Source organism: Anomalospiza imberbis, chromosome 3, assembly GCF_031753505.1.
Source record: "Anomalospiza imberbis isolate Cuckoo-Finch-1a 21T00152 chromosome 3, ASM3175350v1, whole genome shotgun sequence".
NCBI classification, from domain to species: domain Eukaryota; kingdom Metazoa; phylum Chordata; class Aves; order Passeriformes; family Viduidae; genus Anomalospiza; species Anomalospiza imberbis.
Window position 1 is genome coordinate 53848490 of NC_089683.1, and position 26816 is coordinate 53875305.

General features: G+C 36.6%; 1 protein-coding gene across 1 annotated transcript in view; it reads right to left on the reverse strand.

Annotated features, from left to right (window-relative positions):
* The window catches only part of PTPRK (protein tyrosine phosphatase receptor type K), a 349451-nt gene that overhangs the window by 11848 nt on the left and 310787 nt on the right, over positions 1 to 26816 (reverse strand). The window contains exons 14-28 of the mRNA XM_068184424.1: positions 24408 to 24546; positions 23263 to 23304; positions 21104 to 21133; positions 17305 to 17465; positions 15158 to 15193; positions 12663 to 12674; positions 11325 to 11509; positions 9509 to 9596; positions 8594 to 8670; positions 8384 to 8401; positions 5929 to 5965; positions 4034 to 4131; positions 3216 to 3332; positions 2328 to 2482; positions 1067 to 1202 (exon numbers count right to left, since the gene is read on the reverse strand). Of these exons, the coding sequence (XP_068040525.1) occupies positions 1067 to 1202; positions 2328 to 2482; positions 3216 to 3332; positions 4034 to 4131; positions 5929 to 5965; positions 8384 to 8401; positions 8594 to 8670; positions 9509 to 9596; positions 11325 to 11509; positions 12663 to 12674; positions 15158 to 15193; positions 17305 to 17465; positions 21104 to 21133; positions 23263 to 23304; positions 24408 to 24546 (1331 nt within the window). The remainder of the gene's footprint in view (positions 1 to 1066; positions 1203 to 2327; positions 2483 to 3215; positions 3333 to 4033; positions 4132 to 5928; positions 5966 to 8383; positions 8402 to 8593; positions 8671 to 9508; positions 9597 to 11324; positions 11510 to 12662; positions 12675 to 15157; positions 15194 to 17304; positions 17466 to 21103; positions 21134 to 23262; positions 23305 to 24407; positions 24547 to 26816) is intronic.

A 26816-nucleotide genomic window follows, 5' to 3' on the forward strand; every position in this document is an offset into this window, starting at 1 on the left:
CCTTACCCATACAGCTATGGAGCTATTGGCATCACTGTTGACTGTATGACCATCACAAGAACTTGATGCAATGAGGGCTTTGTTTTGCTAAGCAAGTACGAACCTCTGAGTGAAGGTGAGAGGTAAGAGGCAAAAGGGAGAGAAAGGAATAATAGTAGATGAGTTAATTCACATGCAAGTGCAGATTAGACTGGGAGGGTTAAAGCAGTCACAATTAAACACTCCACCCCATGCACTTCCCAAAGGTTAATGGGCCTGTAGCAGGAGTAGTTGACCAGGACCACCTATTGTTCAACTGGCATAAGTTGCAGCATGGAATAAAAACTGCACCAAATTACACTGATATGTTTGGCTGCCAATTGTAGAGATTCCCACGAGGTCACAGGTGAAATAACATCTCAAGCACATGTCCTTATGGAGGACAGGAGAGAGAAATGGTGAACCACTTCAGGTAATCTGCCAATATAAACCAATCACCTGTGTTTCTTTGGAAGCTCAGGGGTACTCTGGTGGCAGAGTGGGAGCTGTTAGAACTTCATTCCTAAGGCAATGGTTTTATTGTGAAGCTGCTGAAGGTGTGTTGAAAGACTTAAGAGTAAAAATATGGAAAAGATTTGCAGCAAGGTTAATAAAGCAAACAAAAACAGAATTGAAAAGAGCGTGTAAATGGACATAAAGTTCACCAGGAAATTTATAGATAAAGTGACTGAAGATTGTCTAAAACAAGTGTCAGCCTGCTGAAATTCCACCTTTGGGATCCTGGGATTGCTAATACCAGAGCTGGGGAGAGACATCCCAGTGATGCCTAATGTAAGGTCTTCCCTGAAAAAATCCTCCTTTCTTTCCTTTTGCTACCTAGTTAGGAGGGCACTTGTTCCTGTGAAGACTACGAGAGCCAGCAGATTTGTTGCACCACCCTGGTTCTGAGTGCTTTTGCACTCAGCAATGGTCCCCAGTGGAAGCACCTCCTCAACAGGGCCACCACCTGCTCCCTTTGCAGAGTCACAGTGAAATTCACCTGAACGTTTCAAAAAGCATCAGGTGCTTCAAAGGCAAACTGCTGTACCTCAGTTTGTACCATGTTGATACGCCGGGACCGCAAAGCTTTGACACAGTTGTAGATATCCACAACACCTTCTCTTTCTGCCATATCCAACATGATATCGATCACGATATAACAGCCTGTCCGTCCAGCACCAGCACTGAAAAGAATCAGTAAATACTGTTAGGAATAGCCCCAGAAAAACATCTACAAACTTTATAACCGTTATTGAGAGCATTCTTATAAAATCATTCTGTATTTTATCACAGCCACTATCAAATTTTTATCTTCTCTCCTTCTCTTCATAACGTCCTTTAAATCTTTTGATGATTTCAAAACATTTTTCCATCACATTTGATCCACTAAGTAACAGCAAAAAAAAGTGTATTCCTTATTCCTTTTATCACCCAGATCAATACTTAAATTAAAAAAATAAGTTTGTTTAATTGATATCTGAAGACTGATTAAACTTATGCACTTCAGAATATTATAGATCTTGTTTTTCTTTAATAAGACTAAGAATGATTTTTAAGTGATCTATTACAATAAGAAACTCAAATGTATGTTTTACGAGCCAAGTTCCAAGCTAGTTCAGATAGCACATTTAACAATATCCAGAAGATTCACTTATGATTTATTTTGGCTTTACATAAAGCTAGGGACAGTTTTTCCACAGTGAATTATTAAAATCTGTAAAGCTGAGTAACTTCATCTACAAAATGTAATTAAACATTTGACTAAAATACTTAGATAAATCACACATGTGTAGAAACAAAATTCTATTTATCAAAGGATAGTGTCCCAACAACATAACCTTGCAAAATCTGCACAGGAGAAACATTCTGTATTTGTTGCCACTAACCTCATTCCATCTTTCTTCATCTACTTGCTTACTTTGCTTTAAATTAATAATCTGTTCAGACATTATATGCAACATCAAGCTATCAAAGCAGATGCATCTACACTCATTCTCAAACGCTGTCACAAAATTGTTGAAGGCTACCTAAAATGATAGCCTGGAGTATCATGGTTTAGTATCATGATTGCAGCTGTTGTGGGAAAAAGAAAATCTCAGACTATTCTATAAAAGAAAAGTGCACTAGAATCTAATTATTTTCAAACATTGCTGTAGACAGCCAAATCCTACTGCAGTGTGAATTAGGCAATTCAAAAAGGGAAGAACGAAAACAGAGTGCTTCAAAATGATGGATGCTTCAGAAGAGACTGCTGTAAATGACCATAAAAATAGTTGTGAAAAATACAAATATATGCCTTTGGTACACACCTGCAATGGACAACAATAGGCCCTGCACTAGGAGGGTTAGATAATTTGACTCTCCGTATAAAGGAAAGCAGTCCTGTGGCATTGTAAGGAACTCCATGATCTGGCCAGCCAGTGAAATGAAACTGTTTAACTTCACGGATTTCATTGTAGCCCCTCTGTAAAAGGCAAAATAAAGGTTATGAAATTCGAAGTATTTCACAGACTAGATATTATCTGGCTCATATAATGATCACACATATTGATAGAATCTACATGCAGTTTTCATAATTTCATCAATTATTTAAAGCAACAACCCATAGGAAGCTTAGAGATGTCATTGGGTTATTGTAATTTTGAAGTTTGTAATTTTTACTTTAGACATTAGGTATGCTAGTATGCTGAAGATTTCTTTAGTAGACTTTGATGCATTTCACATTGATTTTCAGAAGTTTTGCTAACTAGGGCAAGGGCCTGCTACATTTAAAGGCAAGTATGATTTAGCATAAGACCACAACTGTATCACGTAAAGTATTCACAGAATTTGTCCTTTGATTGAGATTGACTCAGCACCGGTCAGAACAGAGGGCTAAGGGATGAACAGCAGGCATGACTCATAATCTGGTACTTGAGTTTAGCTCAGAAGTGTGGCTGTGGAGAAGAGGTGACTGTAAGAGAGGAGATGGCAGCAGTTGACATTTCTGGGGAAATTCAAAGTCCCACAGTGAGATGCATGCTTGGGTAGTGCTGATGCAATGCATAGCTCCCATGGTAAGGTAAGGCTGCCTACACTGCGGCCCAGCTAACAAGCCAGAGGGCGTTGGCATTCCACAGAAACATCAGCACAGCCTCTTTCATCCTCCTTGCTACCAGGAAACAGTATTTTGCTAAGCCCTTTCAAAATGTGCTCACCCTTCCCAGAGTGAAGGTCCTGACAACATATTCCGCGAGGGGCTCCATCTCTACACAAGTCACTTTGAAGTCCCCATAAACTTCAGTGTCGTCAGGCCAGTACTTGTAACACTTGACCTAAATAAAAAATGGGTATGATTTTACACCAAGGGAAAAGAAAAGCTTGAGGATACAGTATTGCATGTACTGCATTACACCACATTTATTTCCAAAATGACTGTGCATTCATGTGGCTTGTCATGGCTAGTGGCTGTTATGTCAAGTTAAGCACTAGCTACAAGGAGTTTCCACTGCTTTACACAACTGCATTTAGGTGCCAAATTCACTTCTAAACGATCATTTGTATTTTCCTTAGTGCTGAGCTGTGTAATATATTTCCACTTATGCTAAATTGTGATGCATTTTGTACGCATAATCAAACTATTGCAAGTAATCCCAGATACTTTATAGACTTCCCTGAGGTATGTGTTACTGCTAAACTGTAATTAATTTGCTGATTTCTAGCCACTGATATAGAAGCACATTTCCTCTACTACTCTTCTTATTTGAGTAACACTATACAATCTATTATGCTGAAATATGAATTTTGGATTCAGACAATTTTCCACTGTGCATGAAAGCAACACAGCATCAGTTTTCAGAAGTTGCTTTTAGACAATACCATAACTGCAACATTGCCTGGACTCCTCCCCCTTGCCCTCTCAGGATGCAAGGCTACCTTCACAAGACCCTTCCACATTCTGCCCACAGTACGTCTTGCCAGCATTTTTTTTCTTTACACTTGCAGCATTAAAAGAAAAACAAATCCAAAAACTTACTCTTCCAACTTCCACTAAATTTGTGACCATCACAACACAAGCTGACTGCTCCTGCCATATCATTCTCCAAAAATCATAAACAGTCTCATGAACTGGACCTGTAAAAAAAAAATCCAGGTAATATTCTGCAAAAAAATAACGGTCAAAATGAATGCTAAGAAAAAAACCCAGTGTGCTTCAGAGCTGATACATGTGAGCACATTTGCTCAAAGAAAACTTTGTGAAACCACATCATCATGCCATTGTGCCGGTTTCCAGATTATATTGTTACCTCTGACCAGTGCTGGATATTCTCAATTTAACTGAATTACCCACTTGAAAGAAAATAATGGCAGGTGTTTCATGCAGCAAAATGACAGAAGTTTCTTGAGAACTACAAGGACACAGCAATGTGTGACTGCATATATAGTTACACTTCCAGTTTTGTTTTACATTTGTTAAATATAATGTGTTGAGAACAAGTTTCTTCAGGTGCTCACCATGGAGATGCCCATGTCAGAGTGAAATATCAGGGAGGAGGGTACTGGTACAGATACTCTGCACTTACTATTGGCTTCCTGGCAAGCATGGATGCACAAGTAGGCACTGAGCCAGACGCTTCCCCCTGAAGTGTATTTAAACTAACTTAAGTACTTTTCTGTGAGGCAAATGAGAAGCACATGTTTAAGTTTTGCCTCTTGCTCTGCTGCAGAGACATGTTCAGTTGAGTGACAGAGGCATTTACTCTGTTACAATAATCTCCAAAACAGCTCCTTTACCACCATCCAGCAGTACTATAAATATTACTGTATATAACAGACATAGAATCACAGAATTATCTGGAAAAGACCTTTAACATTATCAAGTCCAGCTATAAACCTAACATTGCCAAGCACACCACTAACCTTAAGTGCCACATTTGAAGACTCAGACACATTCTTTCATGTGCTAGATCAAAGGCTGCACACAAAAGCAGCAATAAATTTTTCTCTCCTTTACACACTACTATGTGCAATGATTTGCATAGTAAAACAGAAATAAAATACAAATATAGACTTAATGCCATGTAGAGACCTATTTAGGCAGCACTTATATAAAAATAAAAAACAAATGTGGTCAGAACTCTAAGCATCCTGCTTTGAAATAAGTCTTTACTTTGACTTTCCTGTGTGCATCAACAATCAACTGAGGGACAAATAATAAGATATTTCCAGACAGCTATCTGATTATGCTGACAGATCAAATAATGGCACACCTAAATCTAATTATTTTTACTTTAAATCATAGCCTCTGAAATTTCAGTGCAATCTTAGAATAATCTATTTGGTTTTTCCCATTGTGAGGAGTTTTATTAGAAATACAAACCAAATTTTTTTTCTCTAGCACCTCTTTTTATTAGTAGGGTGTTATATGATAAAGATTTGCCTCACTCCTTTGTACAAAAAGTCTTTGTCCTCTGGCCTTACTTTACCCAGATTTTCTGAAAGAGTTTAATTTATCATAACTATCTTCACTGCATTCTGAACTAAGTTGTAGACAGCAAAATAAAACATTGTAATACGGAAAGAAAAATGCCTCAAGGCAGGTTGAAACTGTTCTCTTCTCTGTCCATGTCTCTTTTCTCTATTCATCTTCATAATTGGAAATCATGGTAGTAGGTTCTGACTTTATCAGCTGAATTTATCACTGACAGATTTGCTCAATAGCTAATTAACAATAACAACACTGATGAATTAGTGCAATTTTTGAATTTATTCACAGTCCACCCGAACATACTATGTTAATTTACCATAACACAAGATGACAACTCACAATACTGGGTACACTTTATTTTCATCTACTCCTATTTTACCAAAACACTGTGGAACTCTACAGAGGGCAATTGTTTGATTTGATTAAAGCTGGCAGATCCTTACCTTGGGTTGCAATGTAGTGACTTGGTCTCTGATATCCCTAGAACAGCAATATAAGTTGGTTTGAGTACCATATTAGTAACAGAGAGTGGAAAATAAAAGCAGAAGGATACTACAGAATCCTTATAACTAGACAACATTTTCAGAACAAACCAATATTTAAGAGCAGCATGAAGCTCAAAACCTAAAAAACCAGTTAATATTGAAAAGGTTTGAATGACAACAGATAAAATGAAAATAAGAACATCTGACTTGAACAGACATTGTAGTGTACCAGGAAGGAGTACTCTAGATTGGTCCCTTAGACCTAAAAATTAGTCCTCTATTGATGACATTTCCCTAGCTGTATATATTTGAGCTTTTATTTTAAATTTAATAAAAATTCTCTGCCACCATATTATCTCACAGGTGATCTGTGTTCCTAGCTTAGCCAACATGAAAAAATACACATCTTTTGTCTTCTCCTAAACAGAGAATCACTGTAAGGCCCAAAGAGGAATGTGCCTCAGCCCTAACTAATGAGGACAAACACATTGGTGTGTGCACAGAACCAAGGTCCTACTCCAGTGAAATCTGTTCGACTGCACAAAGTGTGCATCAATTACAGTGGGCATGATACACACAAGTATGTATACAGTCTTACACACACACACACACACACACACACACACACATATATATATATATATAGGTAAATAGATAACCCTACACAGCTAAGCCTTTCCAGATAGCTGGATCTATGCCAATGCTAGCAGCACTAATTGTCCACAAAAAAAGCTACAAGACAAAAAGCTACTGCTCTTGAGGAAATAATTCAGAGTATATTTTGACCAGTGCCAGCAATTTAACTACAAAGAGGAAGGAAAGTTTAGTGTTGCTGGTGAGAAAACAATACTGAGTTTCACAATGTGGAAATGTTCATAACTCCAATTATTCTCCAGGTTAAGTTTTATTAGGCCACTTGCTGGAAGTATTGCATTACAGGGGAGTACAAGCCCTTGGATTCCTGGTAGTCACGAGATGCTACTAAAGTGAAGGATTTCAGTGTACCCAAGGAGTTTATATTCTTTTCCACATACTGCTTCATTATTCTGTCTAGAGTGAGAGCGCCTTCCTCTGGGGCTTCTAAAAAAATGTTTGAATATCTTATTCTTGGCTTTACAGGAGACCAAAATTGCATCAAATGACAAAATAATTTCTCCTGATGTCCTTAATATCAAGTCACAGCTTAAAATTATGGAAGTAGAACCTATGCTACATGGTCTTACACTCAGTAATGCTTTCAAAAAGAAGATTAAAGTGTCACTTAAAAATTGTAAAATGCCAATTTCAACTTGTAGCTTTCTTGCCTGCTTCTAATCAGATTCAATTCACTCCTAAATAAGAAAATCAATATTCTCAGGGAATTATTAAAAATCTGTGAGAGTTTTTTTGTTTAAGGCCCCAGGCAAAATACCACAGGCCTATCATTTCACAGAGATTGCCATGCTAAAACATCCAAATAAAAAAGACATATATATCTGGAGCTAAATCTTTGTATCCTGGAAAGTCAAAAGGGTCTTAAATAACTCATCAACTAAAAGTGGTCAGGAAAACTACTAAGGTGCAATTATAAAGAAAAGCAATCAAAGCTACGTATTTCAAAAACACTTGTCATAGCTATTCCACTACCTTTCAAATGGCTTTGGAATTAATTTGAATGCAACAACTTGTTTATTCCTAAGGTGTTAATTAGAGAAAAGTCATATTGTGTTAGTCAAATTGCCTGGTAAAATTTGAATCAGTTTTTAAAGTTTATAAACTAATTTGTATTCTGATTAAAGTATGGAATTTCAAATTTTAGAGATTTTTTGCAGAAGTGAGTAAATTTCTGTGTTAAAAAAAAAAATATATATATATATATATATAAGTGTTTGTGTATATACTTTGTAATACCTAAATTAAGCACCTTAAAGCAAATGCCAGCTAGATATTGCTTGTCTAAAACATTGTTGAAAACAAACAAACAAAAAACAAACCCAACCTACAAATGTAATTATCCCTCCTTTTTTTTACTAAACACATATTATGACTACTCCACAGGTATATTTTCAAACAACTACAGCACAGCATACTATCTAGCTTCTTACATATACATGGGAAGGGGAAAAGAAAAGCTAGTGGCCAAAATGACCACTAAAAAATGGGAACAGCAAATTCTCTTTAACAGATAGGCTCACCTGAATTACCTAACATCCAATAATATTCAGGGCTAAGCTAAAAGCTAAATTATCTTTTCAAAACAGGTACAAAAAATATTCACACAGAAAATAAACTTTTTAAAGGAACAGATGAGATAAATTAGATGAAGCATGCATAGTTATCAACTGATAAAAATAGAAGAAGAAAGTAATTAATAACAATATCTATATTAAATATTTACAATAGGATGCTGTTATTCACATATAGTGGTACTTACATCCCTGTACAGCCAAATCTACAGCCCAAACCAAAGTCAGATGTGAAAGAAAGCACAACAATGTCAGTGAGTACTAGGACGTAGAACAAGGAAAGTGTACATTTGTTCTTAATAAAAGAAAGCTTTCAATAATTTTGTAGCATAACATGCAATAATTTCACAGAGAGAAGCTAGCAAATTGAGAGGGAGAAATCTTTGCATTCCACTCACATCTATGTAGTTGGCATTAATGTAATCTGAAGATGGATCATCTTCAACAGGTTGCAAAATCACCCTGGAGTGGTCATCTGTAAAAACCAAGTGGTTACGGAGCCTTTTTGAAGAGTGATTTTTAAGAAAGATATTAACGACAAGTCATCTAGAGAACCAAAATCAGCTGGCACAAGCACCTCACAATTTACAATCCTTAAATCCAAACTGTTTACACAGAAATACAAAGAACCATTTTGTCTGAGGTCTGCAATTACTACAAAAAACCTTCACTACATTTCATTAAGTGCAGCTGAAAAGTATTGGCACTGTCACAAGTGGTTAAAAAGACACAAAGAAATCAGGTTACTTGCTCAAAGTTCCTTTCAACATCAGCTCCACTGTTGGTAATCTAGAAAACCAAAAATGCTGATTACTGTTTCCTCACTTCCAACCCAAGCCTGCTCAAGTTCATATTGAGACATTAATGAAATCAAGACAAAGGAGTTAGCAATGAACTTGGGATTTGATGAAGAGGTAACTCTACCCATTCAGGGACTTCTCCGGCACAGTGATTCCTGTGTGTTCAACTGCATGGGTAAAACAATACAAATTGCAAACAAACAGAATCAACATCCAAATGAGTGCCAGCGTGTTGCTGATATATGCTTACCACAGCTTGCACAACAGAGATGCAAACGCGAATTTCAGCCTGAGTTATGAAAGGAAGAAAGTTGAACTGTGAAGAACAACAACAACAGCAAAAAAAAAAAAAAAAAAAAAAAAAAAAAAGCTGAAAAAGGCACTGTTCTGCTTCTCTGCTGCAGGTATTAAGCAGCTGTGCCACCGGAGACTTGCAAAGGAAGAGAGAGCACGGCAAAGGAAGAGTAACACACGAGCAGAGCAATCGCTCAAACCGAGGACACCGATACTCACATGCTATAATGTTTCCATAGCGGTTCTTTGTTCTGTTTTGATCCTTCTTAGCGACATCCCAAGAAGCTGACTGCCCCTCAAAGAAACTCTATAAATAAAAATGTTCCGAAAGAAAACATTCTGACCATTAATTTATCTTCAAAAATATCAGTTTAAAAGAACTGCCCCACCATAAAGTAAGTTCAGCTTTGTGCGCCTGCCCTGGTCACCCAGGCAGTGCCATGGTACAGAAATATCTAGAGAAGAAGGGAGCCTCTGTCACTCTGACTGCTACCAGTAAATGGGCAACTCACTGAGGAACTCCACAGGGATTTCAAATCCTGTAATTGCTGGAAGGCTAAACTTGCTTACACATCCTTGCTATGGAGGAATGACAGTAAACTGAGAAAACACAGAGAGTCTGATCACTCTTTTTACAAGACAGTGTAATATATAGCCTGTTTACTACAGCATTACATTGCTTTCCACATAATACTTAGTAAAACATCTTTCCTTCCTACAGAGACACCAGGAACTCTCCTCTGCCAGTGTTCATTGTTCTTTTTGTCTTTCCACATATCCCTCCCTCTAGTCACTAGCAAAATTATTCTACATTTTTGAACTCTTTAAGACTTTGATCTCTCAGTATTGATAGAAGTAGTTTTAATTTCTCCTTGGCTTTCTCTTCATTGCCCGTAGATATTTTACTGCTCTTGTAGGTCTATGCTACTCCTTCTTTCCAGATGATCTCTTATCCTGGGTAAGTTATCTCCAGAAAATACACAGTAGCCATGGAATCAGAACTTTAATGCACAGTCAGAAGCCCAAAGCAGGGAATAGATGTCACGTACAGAAAAAGAAGCAGCAAGCAGGAAAACACCTGATATGGCATCAGGGACCACCCTCCCCCCAGCAGTGGCTGACACTTGGTCTTAGCCTTGAAGTTAGGCAGAACATAAGAAAGCATGTTTAAGTAAAAGAGAGGAAAAGAGCATAATATTCTTTTAAAAACCACACATTTATTTATTCCAATTCTTATGTTTACAGTAGAGACAGCTGCAGAAAGGAGAGAAGGTTGAAAACTGTGTCAGAAGAGATTGCTTACTCAGAGAAAACTCGTTGTAAACCTAGCTGTATTGCGAGCAACCTTGGCAGTCCCATTCCCATCTTTACTGTATGTCCTGCCTGATATTCTAATCCCAAAGAATCACAACAGATTCAGAGATCAGAGGCGAAATGAATCTGTACTCATCTTCTACCTCCAGAGCTGGGAATTTCTTGCTTCCATTTTAACATTGAAGTTGTAAGTAGACGTGCTCAGGCAGGTTTAATTAGAACTTCAACACGTTACTACCCTTATTATCTCTTTACTGCTTCTCAGCTGGAGCTAAGTCCCAGTATTGCCCTACTGAGATGCTAAAATAAATCAGGAGAGTTCTTCCAGTCAATGTTTCTTGGAAAACCAGGCAGGCTAAATTCTTTATTTTAACCTAATCCAGGAGATCTGCACTAAAAATAGCTCACATAACTAATTACAGCATTTCCACTAAAGATCAGCAACAAAAGAGTGGCAACTTCTTACAATATGTGAAAAAAGGTTCTTTTTATACCCTAGGGAGCACACAGGGATTTTCTACCAGGCAGTTGTAAAGGCCCAAACCATTGGACTCCACTTACTATTTCACTTTTGGGTTACATATATAAGAATCTTATGCCTGTTAATCTGTTTTTCAAACCCATGACATTTAGTTCCATCCTTCTGCAATACAATGCAAACAAAAGGCTGCCCATTTCTAAGGGATTTTTCCTAGCAAAGCCCCACCACTGGAGATCTCACCTCATACTCCTCTTTAAATCCATAGCTGTCAGAGGTCTTCATTAGGTTAATATGCTGCAGGAGATCAGCCACCCTGATGGCAGGGTGCAGCTGCCCAGTCTGGTACGGGGATTCTGTGCCTTCGCAGAGATAACGAGGGACATCCAGGAGTCGGCTGGACTCTGCTGTTGCACTGTGATTTTCATCTGTATTCACAAGAAATCAGTGCATTATGTACCCACAGAGCAGTAAAGCCTGCTGCTATACATATCAACATCTATTTTGAACATCTTCCTTCAAAAACATCTCTAATTTCTGAGAAGGCAAAGCACTTACTCTCCAGCACATAAATACTGTGAAGTACATAAAAGAATTTAACAGCAAACACATACAAAAGTTTGCAGTCCTTCATCCAGTAATAAAGATGTCTGAGGGGCATTTTATTTGATGCTACAAAACTTTATGACATTAATGTACTTGGAAATTCCAGACTCTACCAACCAAAGTAACTTTTTAAGGGCTAATACATATCAATAGCTATGTTACACCTTAAACAATAAATTAGAATAATTCCACAGTGGTATCAGCACATAATTTGTCTAAAGCCAACAAAGAGTGAACTGAGAACCCAGTCAAAAAGAGAAGTAATTATGCCCCCATTTCAGAACACCACCTCCACTTAGGAAGATGAATCAACACTGCAGAGTGGTCATTTTAACTCAGGTCTTTTAGTAGAAAAATGAAACTTGAGTTCAGTGTGCTGTTTCAGTCACAACTTTTTGCCCTGTATAAGCAAAATTTCTTCTAACGTTCCCTGTGCTACAAGAATTCTCATATCAAAACCAAATGTCAAAGAGGTGATCATGCATGAAGTGATCACGTTTTGTCAATCCCTTCTGTGAAATAGTAATTTTATTCAAATTAGTAATTATCAGATGAAATGAATTTGAACAGGAAGTAAAATTCTAATCTAAGTAGCTACTGAAATGAGAAGTGGGTAGTCAACCCCTCCTAAACTTCTTTGAAATCAGTTTTCCATTTTCCTTGCAAAGGATCTAGATTAGGACGCAAAACACCCTACGAAAAAAATAACTCTCCAAGGGTTGGATTTTGTACAATTACACCAAAATGTAAACACTATTAATGTCTTCTGAAATTAAATCTCCTGAGAAACATGATTTTTTGAACTGTCACCTGAGTTACTAATTTCAGTACCTAATTTATGCCTCACTAACCTGCCTAACAAGATGAAAGACATGCAACAGTCATTTTTTATTGTAGTGTTACCCATACTAAATCACACGCATTTCAAACCACTTCAGGATTTGTAGTTCTCCTCATTGCTCATAGAATACTTACCAGTAATAGGCACTTTAACCCATTGAAGCAGCAAAAGACAATGAGTGAACAGAACATGAGAAATTTATTTCAGGACTATATTAGAAAGTGGCTAAAAGAAAGTGACATTCAAAGTTGTTAAATCTTCACAATAGGTAACAATGAAAGATGTTTAAAAAATGTAAGAGCCACATTATTATACTATCAGTGTAATAATAGGGACTTGGGAAAAGCAGAATTGTCATACCAACTTAGTGCTAATGTACACAGAATGGAGAGCAGCATTAATAACTTATACATGAAGAAAAAGAGAACTAGTATAGCTACAAAGTAATAAGAGTTTCATATAAAAATACGTTCTATGATTTAGAACCTATAAAATATTCCTCTTCCCTAAATAAGGCAGAAGAAAACTGTTTTGTCATGTTGGGGCAAGCAAAGGCTATATTAAAATGGAGTAGGCCGAATGTTGCAGTTCCAAAGGAACAAGGTTACAGATACCCACCTTTTACTACATGGTGTGCCCAAAAGCTTGTACACTTCTCTCCACTATTTCAGTCCACTCTATGAAAATTAGCACCTCTTCCAACTATAAATGGTTTGCTTATATGAGGAAGTTATCATGCCCAGAATATCATTACCAGTAGATGAAAAAGCAGACAGGAACTATTAAGCTGTTCTTCATTTAGTTCCTTGCCCTCAGTATTCACAGCTGTCTGTGACTGTGTCTGCCACAGCAGAAAACACCATGGCAGTATGGCACTGAGTTCCCACTCATGGTACCATGAGCACTTCACAAGCACAGGATCAGATTCCAGAGTTATCTTGATTACTTGGGAGACCATGCAAAAATCAACAAGGTGAATTGAATGGTGAATGCAACAATAGCATGTGTTGGAAAGGGAAGTCAAATATATAACTACAAAATGGAGTAATGGACTGGAAAATAATAACTGTGAATTTAACACGTAACTCAATGCAACATGAACACAATAAAAAGGAGAAAATACAGTTCAGTTAACAGAAACAGTAAAAGTGGGGCATGGTGGTACCTATTCCACTCAGCTCAGCATTAAGACTTCTTCTAAGAATGCTACCTGATTTGAGGCACTGCAATTTAAAATTCAACTTATGAGTTGGGAAGCTGGAAAGCATTCAGAGGAAAATAATGACAACAAATTTAGAAAAGGTCACCTACAAGATGATGAGTGAAAGAACTGGGTTAAAGTCAACTAAAAGAGAAATAATTGAGGACACGAGCCTTTCAATGTAAAAAAGTCAGTTTTGAAAGGACAGAAATGTGCCACTTTTCCATATTTTCTATGAGTCTCTCAAAAGGAAATGGCTCAATCCACAGCAATGAAAATTTAGTCTAGATTAGCCTCATTAGGAAAAACTAGGGGTGAGCATTAATAACACTTAGTAGCAACACCCAGTAAGTAGTAATTAATACTCAGAAAATTGACCTTTGGGTCCCAAATATTACTAATATGAATCTAAATTTATTCTTACTAAGGAGGACTGAGGCACTGGAACATTCCACTGCAAGAGCAAAATTCTGTTTGCTACAAATTTTTAAAAAATAATGAGACAATTCCCAGAAAGAATCTGTATTATATGTATAACATCCCTCCTCAAAACAGAGAAAGGATTTCATTGCCCCCAGGTCCCTTTAAGATTTACTTATAGGAATATAATTTTCAGCATGTCTATATCTAGTTTCTATGTCTATACATGTCTATATTTACTTTAACATCTACTTTCTGATTTTTGTCTTTTATGCTAAAATAACCGCAGCAACTGACTGAAACTCAATACTGCACATTGAGTTTATCCAACCAAGAACTTGGGTACAAATTATACTTTTTATCTTTTTATTTTTAAAAAAGAAAAACATCTCTAATACCTGCATTCAGTATTAGATGAGTATAGACATATTCAGCCTGTCCATTTCAATGTGCATTCTTTTTAATATAAGTGCAAAGTCCAATTGACATTGTTAATGCCAATTAAATGATGTAATTTTATAGGCATACAGAATTACTTGTTCAGAACATGCAAAGAAAGTTCTTGTTTCCTCTTAGATATTCTATAAGTTTTTCCATTTTCTGTTTTTCTTTTCATTCTTGTTAGGAAATTGAACTTTGGGTGCCAAAAAATGTTAATGTGGACCTGAATTTTGTTTTTAAAGATCTTTTAATAGAGCTCTAGTTTCACATGTCAGTTTATTGGAATTCAGTTTCAAAACTCTGGGGAGAAAAAATTTAGTATTTTCCATTTACATATTTCCTCAGTTACTCTTTAGTTAGCAGTGACTAGGAATAACTTCTTAATGAGGACATAAAATAATTTTTATTCTAAAATTGTTGTCAGTCTAATTCTGAATTGATGAACTGAGTGTAGAATTATTTTCTGGCAACAGCATAGTTTTACATAAAACAAGCTGTTTCAACGTTCAACCATGCAAGGAGACAGAACTCATGCAGGAACGGATAATGAAGGACTAGGGTCCTCACCTAACACAGCTGTCGGCACAAGTGGATCATTGGGCACTGTAGGAAAACAAAGCCCATGAAGAAACACATTACCCTTAATTTGTGTATTTTTAAGAGTAAAACCAATACACTTCAGAGTATGACCAAGTGATAACTCCATTAATTTTGTTACAAGAGAAAACCAGAATGAATACAGTTCCAGAAAGCATCGTCAATAAAAGAGGTATGAAAGGCGGTGATCTCAGACTTTAGAAATGTAATGATAAGAGCCAGGAGATCCTTACTGAAATGAAATAAAGAACACATTACATGCAATTTAGTTTTTGAAAGGGCTCCTCCTACACTATTGTTTTTTTCACTTCACAATAAAGGTTCACTTTCATAGAACTCACTTCTTTCCTTTTAAACCCATCCTCTCATGAAATACTTGAATACCTAATCTCAAAACAAAATGGTATTTCTATAAAGTTTTCCATGTAATTAAATAAAAATTATATACTTTTTTAATGTTAATAACTTTTTTAATGCTCAGTACCAAAGAGATTGCTCATAATGAATACAGGAAAATCACAGATACACAGATGCAGATGTCTGAAGAAAATTAATAGAATTTTATCTTGTGTTATCACAACTAGAACCATGCAGAGATAAATGCACTGCTTTGGACAGAAATGGCAGAATCCAGGATCTGTTTTGTTCCAGTCTGGAACAAAAAATTATATCATCAAAGTGTCTGTAACAGAATTAAGCTCCAGTTCTCAAACAATCTGCTTGAAAGTTTGTCACATAGCAGGAAACCCTGAAAGCTTGGAAGACTTGTCTTAGCACAGACAATGTCAGAAAAAACAAATCCTCCAATACACAAAAAATCACATTCCTAGGATGCTAGAAACTGGTGATGTCCAACATCTTTGCCAACCAACCAGGACAGCTGTGGTGACAGGAGCTCATGGGCTCTTGGAATAACATCAGGCCATCTGAAAGGCTGCCTGACTGCCTGGCAACCCCAGCTCACTAACAGCCATGTAAATTCCAGACAAATTCTTAGTCTGGGGTCCACCATCACAGTCCATATCAAAATGTCTCTGCAATCCTGCCTCGACAAATTTCAATGCCAATAAAGCATCAAACTTTGGAGACTTTTCAAACTGTTCCAGCCAAAACTGTAGAAAAAACACCAGGTTGATACTCCCATTTATAATTGGTTATGAGACACTTAGAATTTTAGCACTTAGCAGTTTGATAAGCTTCAACAATCCAATCAATAAACCCTTCTCCAAAACCCATTTCCCTTACAACAACCAGAAAAGACCTTAAGAGCCTTAATGGATGTATTTTGCTCAAGCATGGTAAGCAGTATGGGAGACAAGAAGAGACGTGGAGTGTCATTCCCAAAAGGTGGAAATTCAGAAGCAGCTCAGGCTGATCAGATCTGTTTAAAGCCAAGTCCATGGACCTGTGAGAAGCTCAGGTTCCTACCAGCTCCATGGCAGAATTGTATGCCTTTGTAATTTATATACTAGTTTTGAAATATTCAGTCTGCCAGTGGAGTACCTTGCTTTTGGCAAGGCATAGTGCAGATGTTGGGAGGCAAGAGTGCTAAACGCTGGCAGCTATAACCCTTAACAGTCAGAAACCCAAACTTTTTCCAAACTAGACAGTCAGCATATCTACAAAAAATGAATACAAATATAGAACAAATTTGCAGATATATTAACAAGCTTGTTCCTAAACTTCACAAACAGCAATGAAAATTGTCAATGTTTCATTCTGTTGTAATATCCTTACTGCCAAAAAAATAGAAATTAATTTGGACCTCATATTATTACTCATTACAGACATGGTGTTATGCAGCAATATTTAACATGCTGGCATTAAATAGTCTCATGAGGGAAAACTCAATTTCAAGTTTTAACTGAAGTGTTCTGGAATTATGATACTTTCCTTAAAACAAATATCATTGCATAGTGAAAGCACATGCAAATATTTAATTAAATAATTTGCCACATTCCACTAAGGACAACATACAAACATCCCTACTCAACCTTTTGCTTTATCATCATTCCTGGAAAACCTGGAGCATAAAACAATTTTCCTTAAAGAGTGGAATTGTTTTCTGTGTTTCTATATTCATCTACACTCTGGAGTATCTATCACTGACTACTTACATCTGGGGCTGAAGTTATGCGAGTCCATAAATGTGATAGACAGGGGGTCCTCTGCATGCAGAGTGCTCTGGTCGGCGTAACTCCTGTCCATGGCATTCACCATGTGGGTCATCTCCTGACGGGTGGTTCCCATGGCATCCTTGCGCTTCTTTGCAAGTTTGCTGCCCAGCCAAAAAAAAAAATAGTAAACCACTTTAATATTTGATGAATGTCGGTGTCTACAGTAATCATTCTCTATAATCCTGAGTGACTGATAAGTTTGACTTACTTCCTTGTGTGCAATTTTTTCAGCATATGATAAAACTGTGCACCCTGCTATGAAACAGTCATGGTCTTGTGTTTTCTGTACACACACAAATGCTGTCATGGAAGTGCTTACTTTTGTACTCTGGCAATAATTTTTTTTTCCTGCAGAGTAATTACACTAATATGCACAAATTAGAGAATATAATTACATTTTAACTGAAATGACAAATAAGAAGCATCTGTGCATGCAGTTTTATCAATCATCTCCATTTAAATATCTATTTTGATTTTAAAAATGGATAATTCATTCCCCTTCCTTATGTTGTTGGGAAAGAGTAATGTAACCTTCTAAATTACTTTGTTAGTCAAAAAACCTATGAAGTAACAAAAGAAGCATAATCATTCAATACATATTTATATTAAATATTTATATTACATTTTATGTAAAAGGTTGCATTGCCCATTCAATTTACAAGATACGAGAGGATACCACACTATGGTCCTGGTACTTTGGTTCTTCGAAAAATAAAACCGCCCTTATCATTCTACCCTTTCATGCAGTTTGGGAACATTGCAATTTCGACATTAACAGTCTTACACTCTGACTGTATCACAGTTAAAGATCAACCTAATCTTTACAACTAAGCCCCTCAAACAAACAGCAAGTGCCCTTAAAGTGCATGCTTCAGAAATATCGCTCAATTCTTCCCTTTTGAGAAAGAGTAGGAAGTGATTTTCACTGTCTCTAAGAGTCAGATGGAAGCAGATAATATATTTTAATTATAACTTTAAGCATATATCTCAAGCAGCAGGAAGTATGCATAGCAGCATGAGGTGCACCTTGGTTCTGCAGAAACCTGTAACCTATCAAACTGTTCTGAAATCTCCCTGTTTTCAGCTGAAGCCATGACTATAATACATTAGCTAGCCAACCTGCTTAGTTGGATAAATCTGACACCACATGGGAGAGACACAATCATCACTTAATATACTGAGTTCTTGAAAATGTATGTTTAAAACACAGCTTATCTTCATAAGCTTTTTCTGCATAGAATACCATCAAATGCTCTGGTAATTGTTTAGACAGTGTTTGTCTTACATTTCTCTTTACTAAAAGGACGGCCAACTTTAAATAGTCTATGCAAATTCTAAGAGCAGACAAGGATAATATTAGGTATTTATTACATATTAAATATTAGATGTTAGGGAGAAATTCTTTACTATCAAGGTGGTGGGACATTGACAGCAGTTGCCCAGAGAGGCTCCCCTCTTTGAATGTGTTCAAGGCCAGGTGGGATGGGGCTCTGAGAAATCTGGTCTGGTGGAAAGTGTCCCTGCTCACAGCAGGGGGTTTGGAACTAGATGATCTTTAGGGTTCCTTCCAACACAAACTATTCTGGGATTCTGTGAAGAATATTAGTGTAAATTATCCATTCATTTACTTGTCAAGTCCTGGGAAAGTTCACCAGAAAGGACCTCCTACACTGTTCTGTAGGGCAAGAAGTACTTCATGCTTGCACATATTTAAGAAAATGTTACAGGGCTGGTTCTTAAGTCAACAGTCATGGTTCACGATGAGGTACCACAGTGTAGAATATGGATGGACAAAGCTCTCCTGTGAATAGTAGATTCTTCCACCAATCAGACTCAGTCCTTGTTTTGTCAGATTCCTCCCCTTTTGCTCCATCCACTCCTTTGATGTATCAGTTGGAAAATTACTACTCAGTAACATTCTTACTACAAAAATTCCAAAAGTGGTCTCTAAACCTATCATTTTTTTTTCCATCAAACTATTGTTTGATGGGTTTCTGTATCAGTTGTAACAGGAAAAATAAAAAAAAATCTGTTGGATGTCCCCCCTAAAATGCTTTATTTAGTACATTTACTCCACACGTTCCTTTCAACTTAAGAGATGCTGGTTTAAATGATGCTCTAGTTGAACAAATGAAGACCATAAGAACTTCCAAGACTGAAACTGCTTGAGCTTTATAACTGGTTCCTAATACTATCAAAGTCTTCACAAAACTAGCATTTCTAGTTCAAAGTATTTTTTTAAGTTTCAAAGCCTTTCAAACAGTCTCTATACACTGAAGATCACCTTTTTCTAATGTCATCTCAGAAATGGAACAAAAAGACTATTACATCTCATCTCTTGACGATATTAAGCTTTTCTTTGAAGCATCACTTTGTAACAAAACCTGCTAGCCATGCTAAATAAATCAACAGCTATTAAGGCTTTCACGTTATTAGCTTATTACAGTAGCTACTTTCTAATTCTTATGTTCTGCTTCAACGCCTAAAAAGGCCTATTGTATTCCAGCACTGCAACCCAAAGCTGCTGGGAAATGGGAGGACAGCTTTATTGTTCAACAGCTCTGGGCTCCCTTGGGGTTTGACAACTTCTTTTTCCTTTCCTTTCCTTTTTTTTCCTTCCCTCACTCAGCTAAAGGCACATGCAATCTATGCTTTGTGATAGTTGAGCAAATCATTAGGTTAAAGAACTTGAGGCTGACAGAAAGCATAAATTATTCTCATTATCTGCTAAAGGATTTGGTTGGATGAATCTGCTCAGGTGGGTGTTAAAATGGTTGGAGGGGAAAGGTGCTCCATCATTGGATGAAACTGTGTGGCTAATTATCTTGAGTAGAAGGAATTACTATTTAGCAAGGAAATTTTTATAGTCACAATAAATCAGAGAATGGCAGTTAGCTAAACCAGATTATCTTTTTTTTATTTATTTATTTTTAAGGTTGTTTAAAGAAGTAAACTAATTCTGCTTAAAAATGTAGGAGAACATTATTATCAAACACCACCAGTTCATCAAAGCACTCAAATGCATCCTTAGAACTCCTCGGAAGTCAAGCACTTTATGTATTTATCTGAAATGATGGATGTGTGTAACTGCTTGCTCAATCACAGACAAAATTGTCAAGAGTCCTCACAGAAACTCATTTGGTCAACAAGTATCAAAAAGCCAGTTTTGCTTCAATTAAGCAAAACTTTTATGCAAACCACTGCCATAAAATAAGATCCGCACTTTAAGCTGTGTATGCAAAGCACCTCCAACTCAAAAGAAGCAGACCGTAAACTATTTATAGAAGCTTGGCACCTGCCTACAACCTGCATAGGAAAATGGTACACAAGATCACTCCTGAACTGATACTCAAAGAACATACAGTTTGTTATTTACTGGCACAGTTCACTAACTAGGAAATGGGAAAAGATATTTTTTCCTTAGTGTGATGTGTTGCTGTGAATCATAATGCAAATTAAATTATGATCATAATAAATTAAAATGATAGTTATGGAAAAAACTGTAGCAAAAACCTAAGGTCTCAATATACAGTTAGAAATACAATATCCCTTTAAAAAAAGAAACAACAGGGTAAGAATAACAGCAACAATGATACAAGCAGATTTTCAAGCCTGAGAACAAGGAAAGGTAACTATCAATAAAACTTTGGAAAAATTATAGAGACTGTTTTTCTTTTTTAAAAAGGGATACTGCATCTTTATAACACATAAAATAGTAAGTCACCCGTATTCTACTTACAGATAGTAGGAGTAAGAATAGTAGCTCCTCCTGGCAAGCAAATCATAGACAGTGGAAAAAGAGAAGCAATGGTGAATGAAAAGCGTGACTCTGTCACATCCAATAAAGCAGAGAAATGTGCGTTTAAAAAAAAAGTTGAAAAATTCATGTTTCTTTGGTTAGCATTTCAACTTGCTCATGCACAAACTAGCCTTACGTTGCCATGCAATTAAAAACAAAACAAAACCAAACCAAAATTAAAAAACCCTAGCTTATAAAATGATTTGTTTTTTAGAAAGATCACTTGAGAAAATTACATGCTGAGATTTCACTTATTGCCAAAAATTTTGAAAATTAAATGGATTGTGTAATTTCAACATGCAGTTCAGCATAATATAATGATTACCGCCTAGATGTCATGACAAATGAACAGCTGTGTACAAATCTTGTGCAGCAGATACGCTTTTTACTTTTCAGTCACAAAAAATAAGGTTCCATCAATAAATACATTTAATCAGAGAGCAATTTCTTGTCATTCACTTTAACATATTTATCAGTACACAGTTGTATACATATATGTTTGTATGCGTACTATGTGTAGCTATATGAGTACACACATTGTAAAGAAAACTGCACATTTCCAGATATGTGTGTACTGGCATATCCACCACACATTTCCTGAATGCAAACATATGCTTTTTATTTTTAAATCTTACAGTTGAAAATGCTGATGTAGTCATGCTAAGCATTAAAGACATGGAAGGTAAACAAATGGAAGGAAATGAAGGACATTTGGAAATAGTCCAACAATGATTTCAAAAATAAAAATGGCATTGCTTGTTAAAGATGCAGTATCCCTTTTCTTAGCTGGTTTGATTACTCCAGTAGAAGTCTTTAAAAGCTGTTAAGAGCTTCATTCAGGCAAACTTCAAACCAATTTGTACAAAATGATCTGGCAAAGCCTAAAACATCTCAAGCTCATGAACAAAACTGCTTAGTACTCCATTTTTCAATAAAATGTAATGCTGCATTTAATCAGTTTGAGATAGTGGTGGCTGTGCATATGACTTAATAAACCAATAAAAATGCAGAAACCATGGTTTTATTGACTTTTCCATCTAATAAGCTGTGGTCAATTCGGGTACCAAAAGGGATACTACATAATGGATCACTGAATAGGTACACTACAGAGGGTGATTCAGACGGATCGGTTTTCAGTCCCACCACAACTAAGTGAAGTGTGTTTTTGTATGTGTGAATGTGTCAGAGTTTTTACAGCTGTTTCTGCCTTCATTATATGAATTGACCTGGTTCACTAGATGGACTGATTTAACTCAGGAACACAGTTTTTCTGTGCTTTAAGAGACCTTGACTAAAGCTGGTATAAAAAAAGTGCCCATTTTCACTAAAGGCAGAGAGGGAGACACCTACAACATATGCAATAGACAATCAGTTAAACTATCATGATGGAAAATTGCCAAACATTAAAGATTCATTAAGCAGGTTAATTTCTCACCTATTTAGAATACAAAATAGTACAGGAGTTTAGAAATATTATGTGCTATAGAATGATGATAATTTCTAAAAGGATACTGCCTTCACAGGTTCTGAGGAGGGAAAGGGGGGAAAAGGGAAATTTAAAAATATCACTTCACAGATATAATTAACTCTGGTCAAACAATTCATAGCAAAAATTTGAGCCTAAAAGGACTCTGAATGGAAGAGGCAAAAACAATAGGAAAAATGTAAACATGAATTTGTTTGTTTGTTTGTTATTTACAAAATTAGTCAATCACATCTGGAAGTGACTGACACACTGTAGTGTTAGTTGGTCTCTCTCTCACCCACAAACACACGTGCGCACACAGAGAATTTTCTATTAAACGTAAGAGGATCATTGTAACACTCACTAAGATGATACTTCCCAGCACATACCATGCTACAAAGCTACAATATAGAGATTTTCTCCTAAAAGTTGAAAAACTACTTTACTTTTGTTTTTCAAAAGTCGTGTAAATAAAGAAAACTGGCTGACTGTATGTCTTTTTTGTACATGATGAGTTGGACCTTTTGCATATGTGTAAATTCTCAGCCACAGAGGTAAACAACAGAGAAAAGTAAAAGCACTTTTGGGAAAAATCACATATGTAGCTAACTAACACAGAACACTATAAGCATACCTAATGTTTCTAATGCAGACGTTTCTTCTCCAAGTTATATATCTCCAGGGATAATTGTAAAAAGGCAATAAATTAAAAAAATCTAATGCAAACCAGAAATGATAACATATAGAATGATCTTAATCTACAAAAATAATAACAAGCTGCATTTCAGAAGAATATATGCAACAATCACGAAAATACTTTCTATTAAAACTTCTGCAAAAGGCAAGGGAACGCAACGCACACACCATGGAAAGGCAAAGGGCTCGTTCTATCCAAGAGAAATCAGCTTGTGCCACGTGGAGGGGAACTGCCAGGGACGGGGTGCACAGAGAGAGAGGAATTAATTTCTATACAATAACTATGGAATTATAGGACATATTATGGACTTCTATGCCAGGTTAAAAGAGTTGCAACTACTGGGAAGGCTAGGCTTTGAAACACTGACCAAGCAATAGGATAGCACAAGTTACTACAGGTAGGAGGATTGGGATGCAGGGATAGCATTGAACAATGCCAGAAGATGGCGATATTGCTTACTGTCTAAGAAAGCACTGAAAAAAATTTAAATTCACTCAAATTAATACACTTTTAAACAATTTCATGCACTAAGGACTCACTAGATAATTTTACAGTGATGCAGTATGACTTTTAAGAAAAAACTCCAGGTTTACAAGAGCATAAATAGAGGTATAAAATTACATCATTTTGCTAGTTGGGTAACATACAAATACAAATAACTCATTAGAGCTGCATAGAGAAAATAATATTCATTAAGTGGTTAAAACATGAAAAGTGCAATAAGCTATTATTTTTTCTTTGCTTTAAAAAATAAAAAAGGCACCATGAATTTCAATTCCACCCACTTTAACAATCTGTACATTCTTCCATCTCCAACTTAAAAATCCTTGTAAATAAATAAGTAAGGGAAAATGTTTAGTTATCGGAATCTTAAATATAAAGAAATCCTGTTTTTAAAGACATCCTAAAAATCACAGCAAACTGAAAGAAAACACAAGGAACTAATCCAAAAATCAACTACAAGGACATACCAGTCCCAAAACTTTTTTTTTCCTAAAGACCTGTAAAAAACATTCTTTTAAAACTGTTTGATAGGGAGGGAAAAAAAAAAAAAGAACAATCAGCACAGATCATTTTCTTACCTTTTTTTCACAATCAATATGACAACAAGGAGAAGTAGGATGAATACCAGAATTCCAGCACTTATTCCTGCTATTTTCACCACTCGATCTGTTTGTTTAGCGGGATCCGGAATCACCTCAGGTTCTTCTGTTGCTGCTGCTAATTTAATCAAAAAAAGAAGTTACTTAAATATGTAAGCACTAGAGACAAGGAAATAATTACTGGTGATAATTTTCAAATATATGTGTGTATTAATAAAGTAGTCAAAATATAGATACAGGCATCGTGTTTAAACATCTAGACATATGTATGTAGACACACTATAAATTTAACAGAACCATAGAATAAGCATAGTTGGAAGGGACCCACAAGAATCATTGAGTCCAACTCTTCGCCTTGCACAGAACCATCCTCAAAAATCACACCATGTGCCTGAGGGTTTTGTGCTAACACTTGAGCTCTGTCAGGAGCGCTGTGACCCTGGGGAGCCCATTCCAGTGCCCAACCAGCCTCTCGGAGAAGAACATTTTACTAATACCCAAGCTAACCCTCCCTTAACACAGCTTGAGTCCATTGCCTCAGATCCTGTCACTGGGCACCAGAGAGGAGAGATCAGTGCCTGCCCCTCTGCTTCACCTCACAAGAAGTTGTAACTGTAATGAGGTCTCTCCTCAGTCTCCTCTTCTCCAGGCTGAACAGACCAAGTGACCTCAGCTGCTCCTCATGCAGCTTCCCCTCAAGGCCATCACTGTCTTTGTTGCCCTCCTTGCAACAGCAAGTATATGTGTATGTATACAGCTGAATAAATATGTATATATATATATATATGGATGTATATATACACACCTCCATACAGGCAGAAGTGTTTATGTACCTGGATTTCCAAATAAGCTACTGTATTAAAAAGCAGAAGACAAAGCAGAGACAATCTATCAACTTACCACCATTATTTCATTTAATGTTATTTTTTTTCAGATATCAAATATGGAATATTTAACACTGAATAGTAAGAAAACATTTATGCACAAATAGCAAAGCACTTTTTTCCCAAGTCGCAGTGTGAACCCTAAACTGCAGTACTTCTGTCCTCCACGCAGCTTCAGTCCACCTTTGTATATTAATTCACCTTACAGCATCTGGTCTGAGATCTGCATTCTACTGGGAATTTTGATTTGCTAAATAAGGTCATCCACAAAGCCAAGCCTAAAGTCAGCAATAGTTTTATTTCTGTTTATAAGCCCTGCAAGATACCCCACAAACCACTGTTCTACAGAGAGAAGAAACCAGTCCGTAACACAACTGAGTGGGCTGAAGCTACAGGTTACAGCACAAAGAAAAACAGAATACACGTGAAAGTGCACAGCCATTCAGTCTGCACCTCTTTGCATAACAGCCTAGTGTAAAAATGGTCAATAACAGGAGCTTTTTCAGCCTGGTAAAAATATGAAAAATATAAATAGGTTTCAGCAAGGGGTGAAATCACTTGAGATGTTTACTTGTAGAATAGAAAATGGCTTTCCAGTTCTCTAGTTCCTGCTTTCTAAGGCTGTGGCCTTTCGTCTACTCACTGGCATGAACAGGTACAGTTGCTTACTCTCCCTCTGGCCCTTCTTCTCTCACTCTCCACCCAGCATGCAGCAGATGCCACTTAACCTCTCTCCTCAAAGCATCTTCATGTGGAATAAGTTACAAGCTGTTGATACCATCATACTTATGCCATTACACAGAAAGTGTCCTTTAGTCTGAAACTAGGATGCTTCTCAACAGATCACCGAAAGCAGCAGAACAAAAACTAAGGTGAAGTCATATGAGAGAAAGGTTGTTCTCCCCTGAAAATCGACTCCATTCAGAAAGCTAGTCTTTATCAGGGATAATTGGTATCTAATACTTTCTGGGTTTAACCATGTTACACAGATCATTTCTATTTGTATTCCATGTGCAGGAATGCACAGTACCTTTTGAAGAAGGATAATGCTCTTAAAAAAATTACTCTTTATTACTTATTTGTGTAACCTTCATCTCTGCAGTATCTGAACCACATGCTAACAACTTACCCTCAGAAAAACCTTCTGAGTTAGGAACGTGCTCTCTCCCAGACACCCACACGAGAGCTAGACAGACAGTGAGAGATCTGGCAGTGCTTTAATCATAAAACTTAATCATCATCATAAGAATTCATCATTATAATCATCTCTCTCACCTACAGCTTGAACTCTATCTGCTGAGAAATACTCAATGTTTCCTTCTGTATGTAAATTCATGCCTGCATGCACACTTGCATACATAACCTGTGAGGACTGAATACTATATATTTTGTTTGCATTATATATGTTGTTAAGGTGTCAAGGGATAAAAGTAGGGATCAGGCAGGGGATGTGTGCATGTACAACACACACTAGCTAGAATTAATGTTGTATGCACATATAATG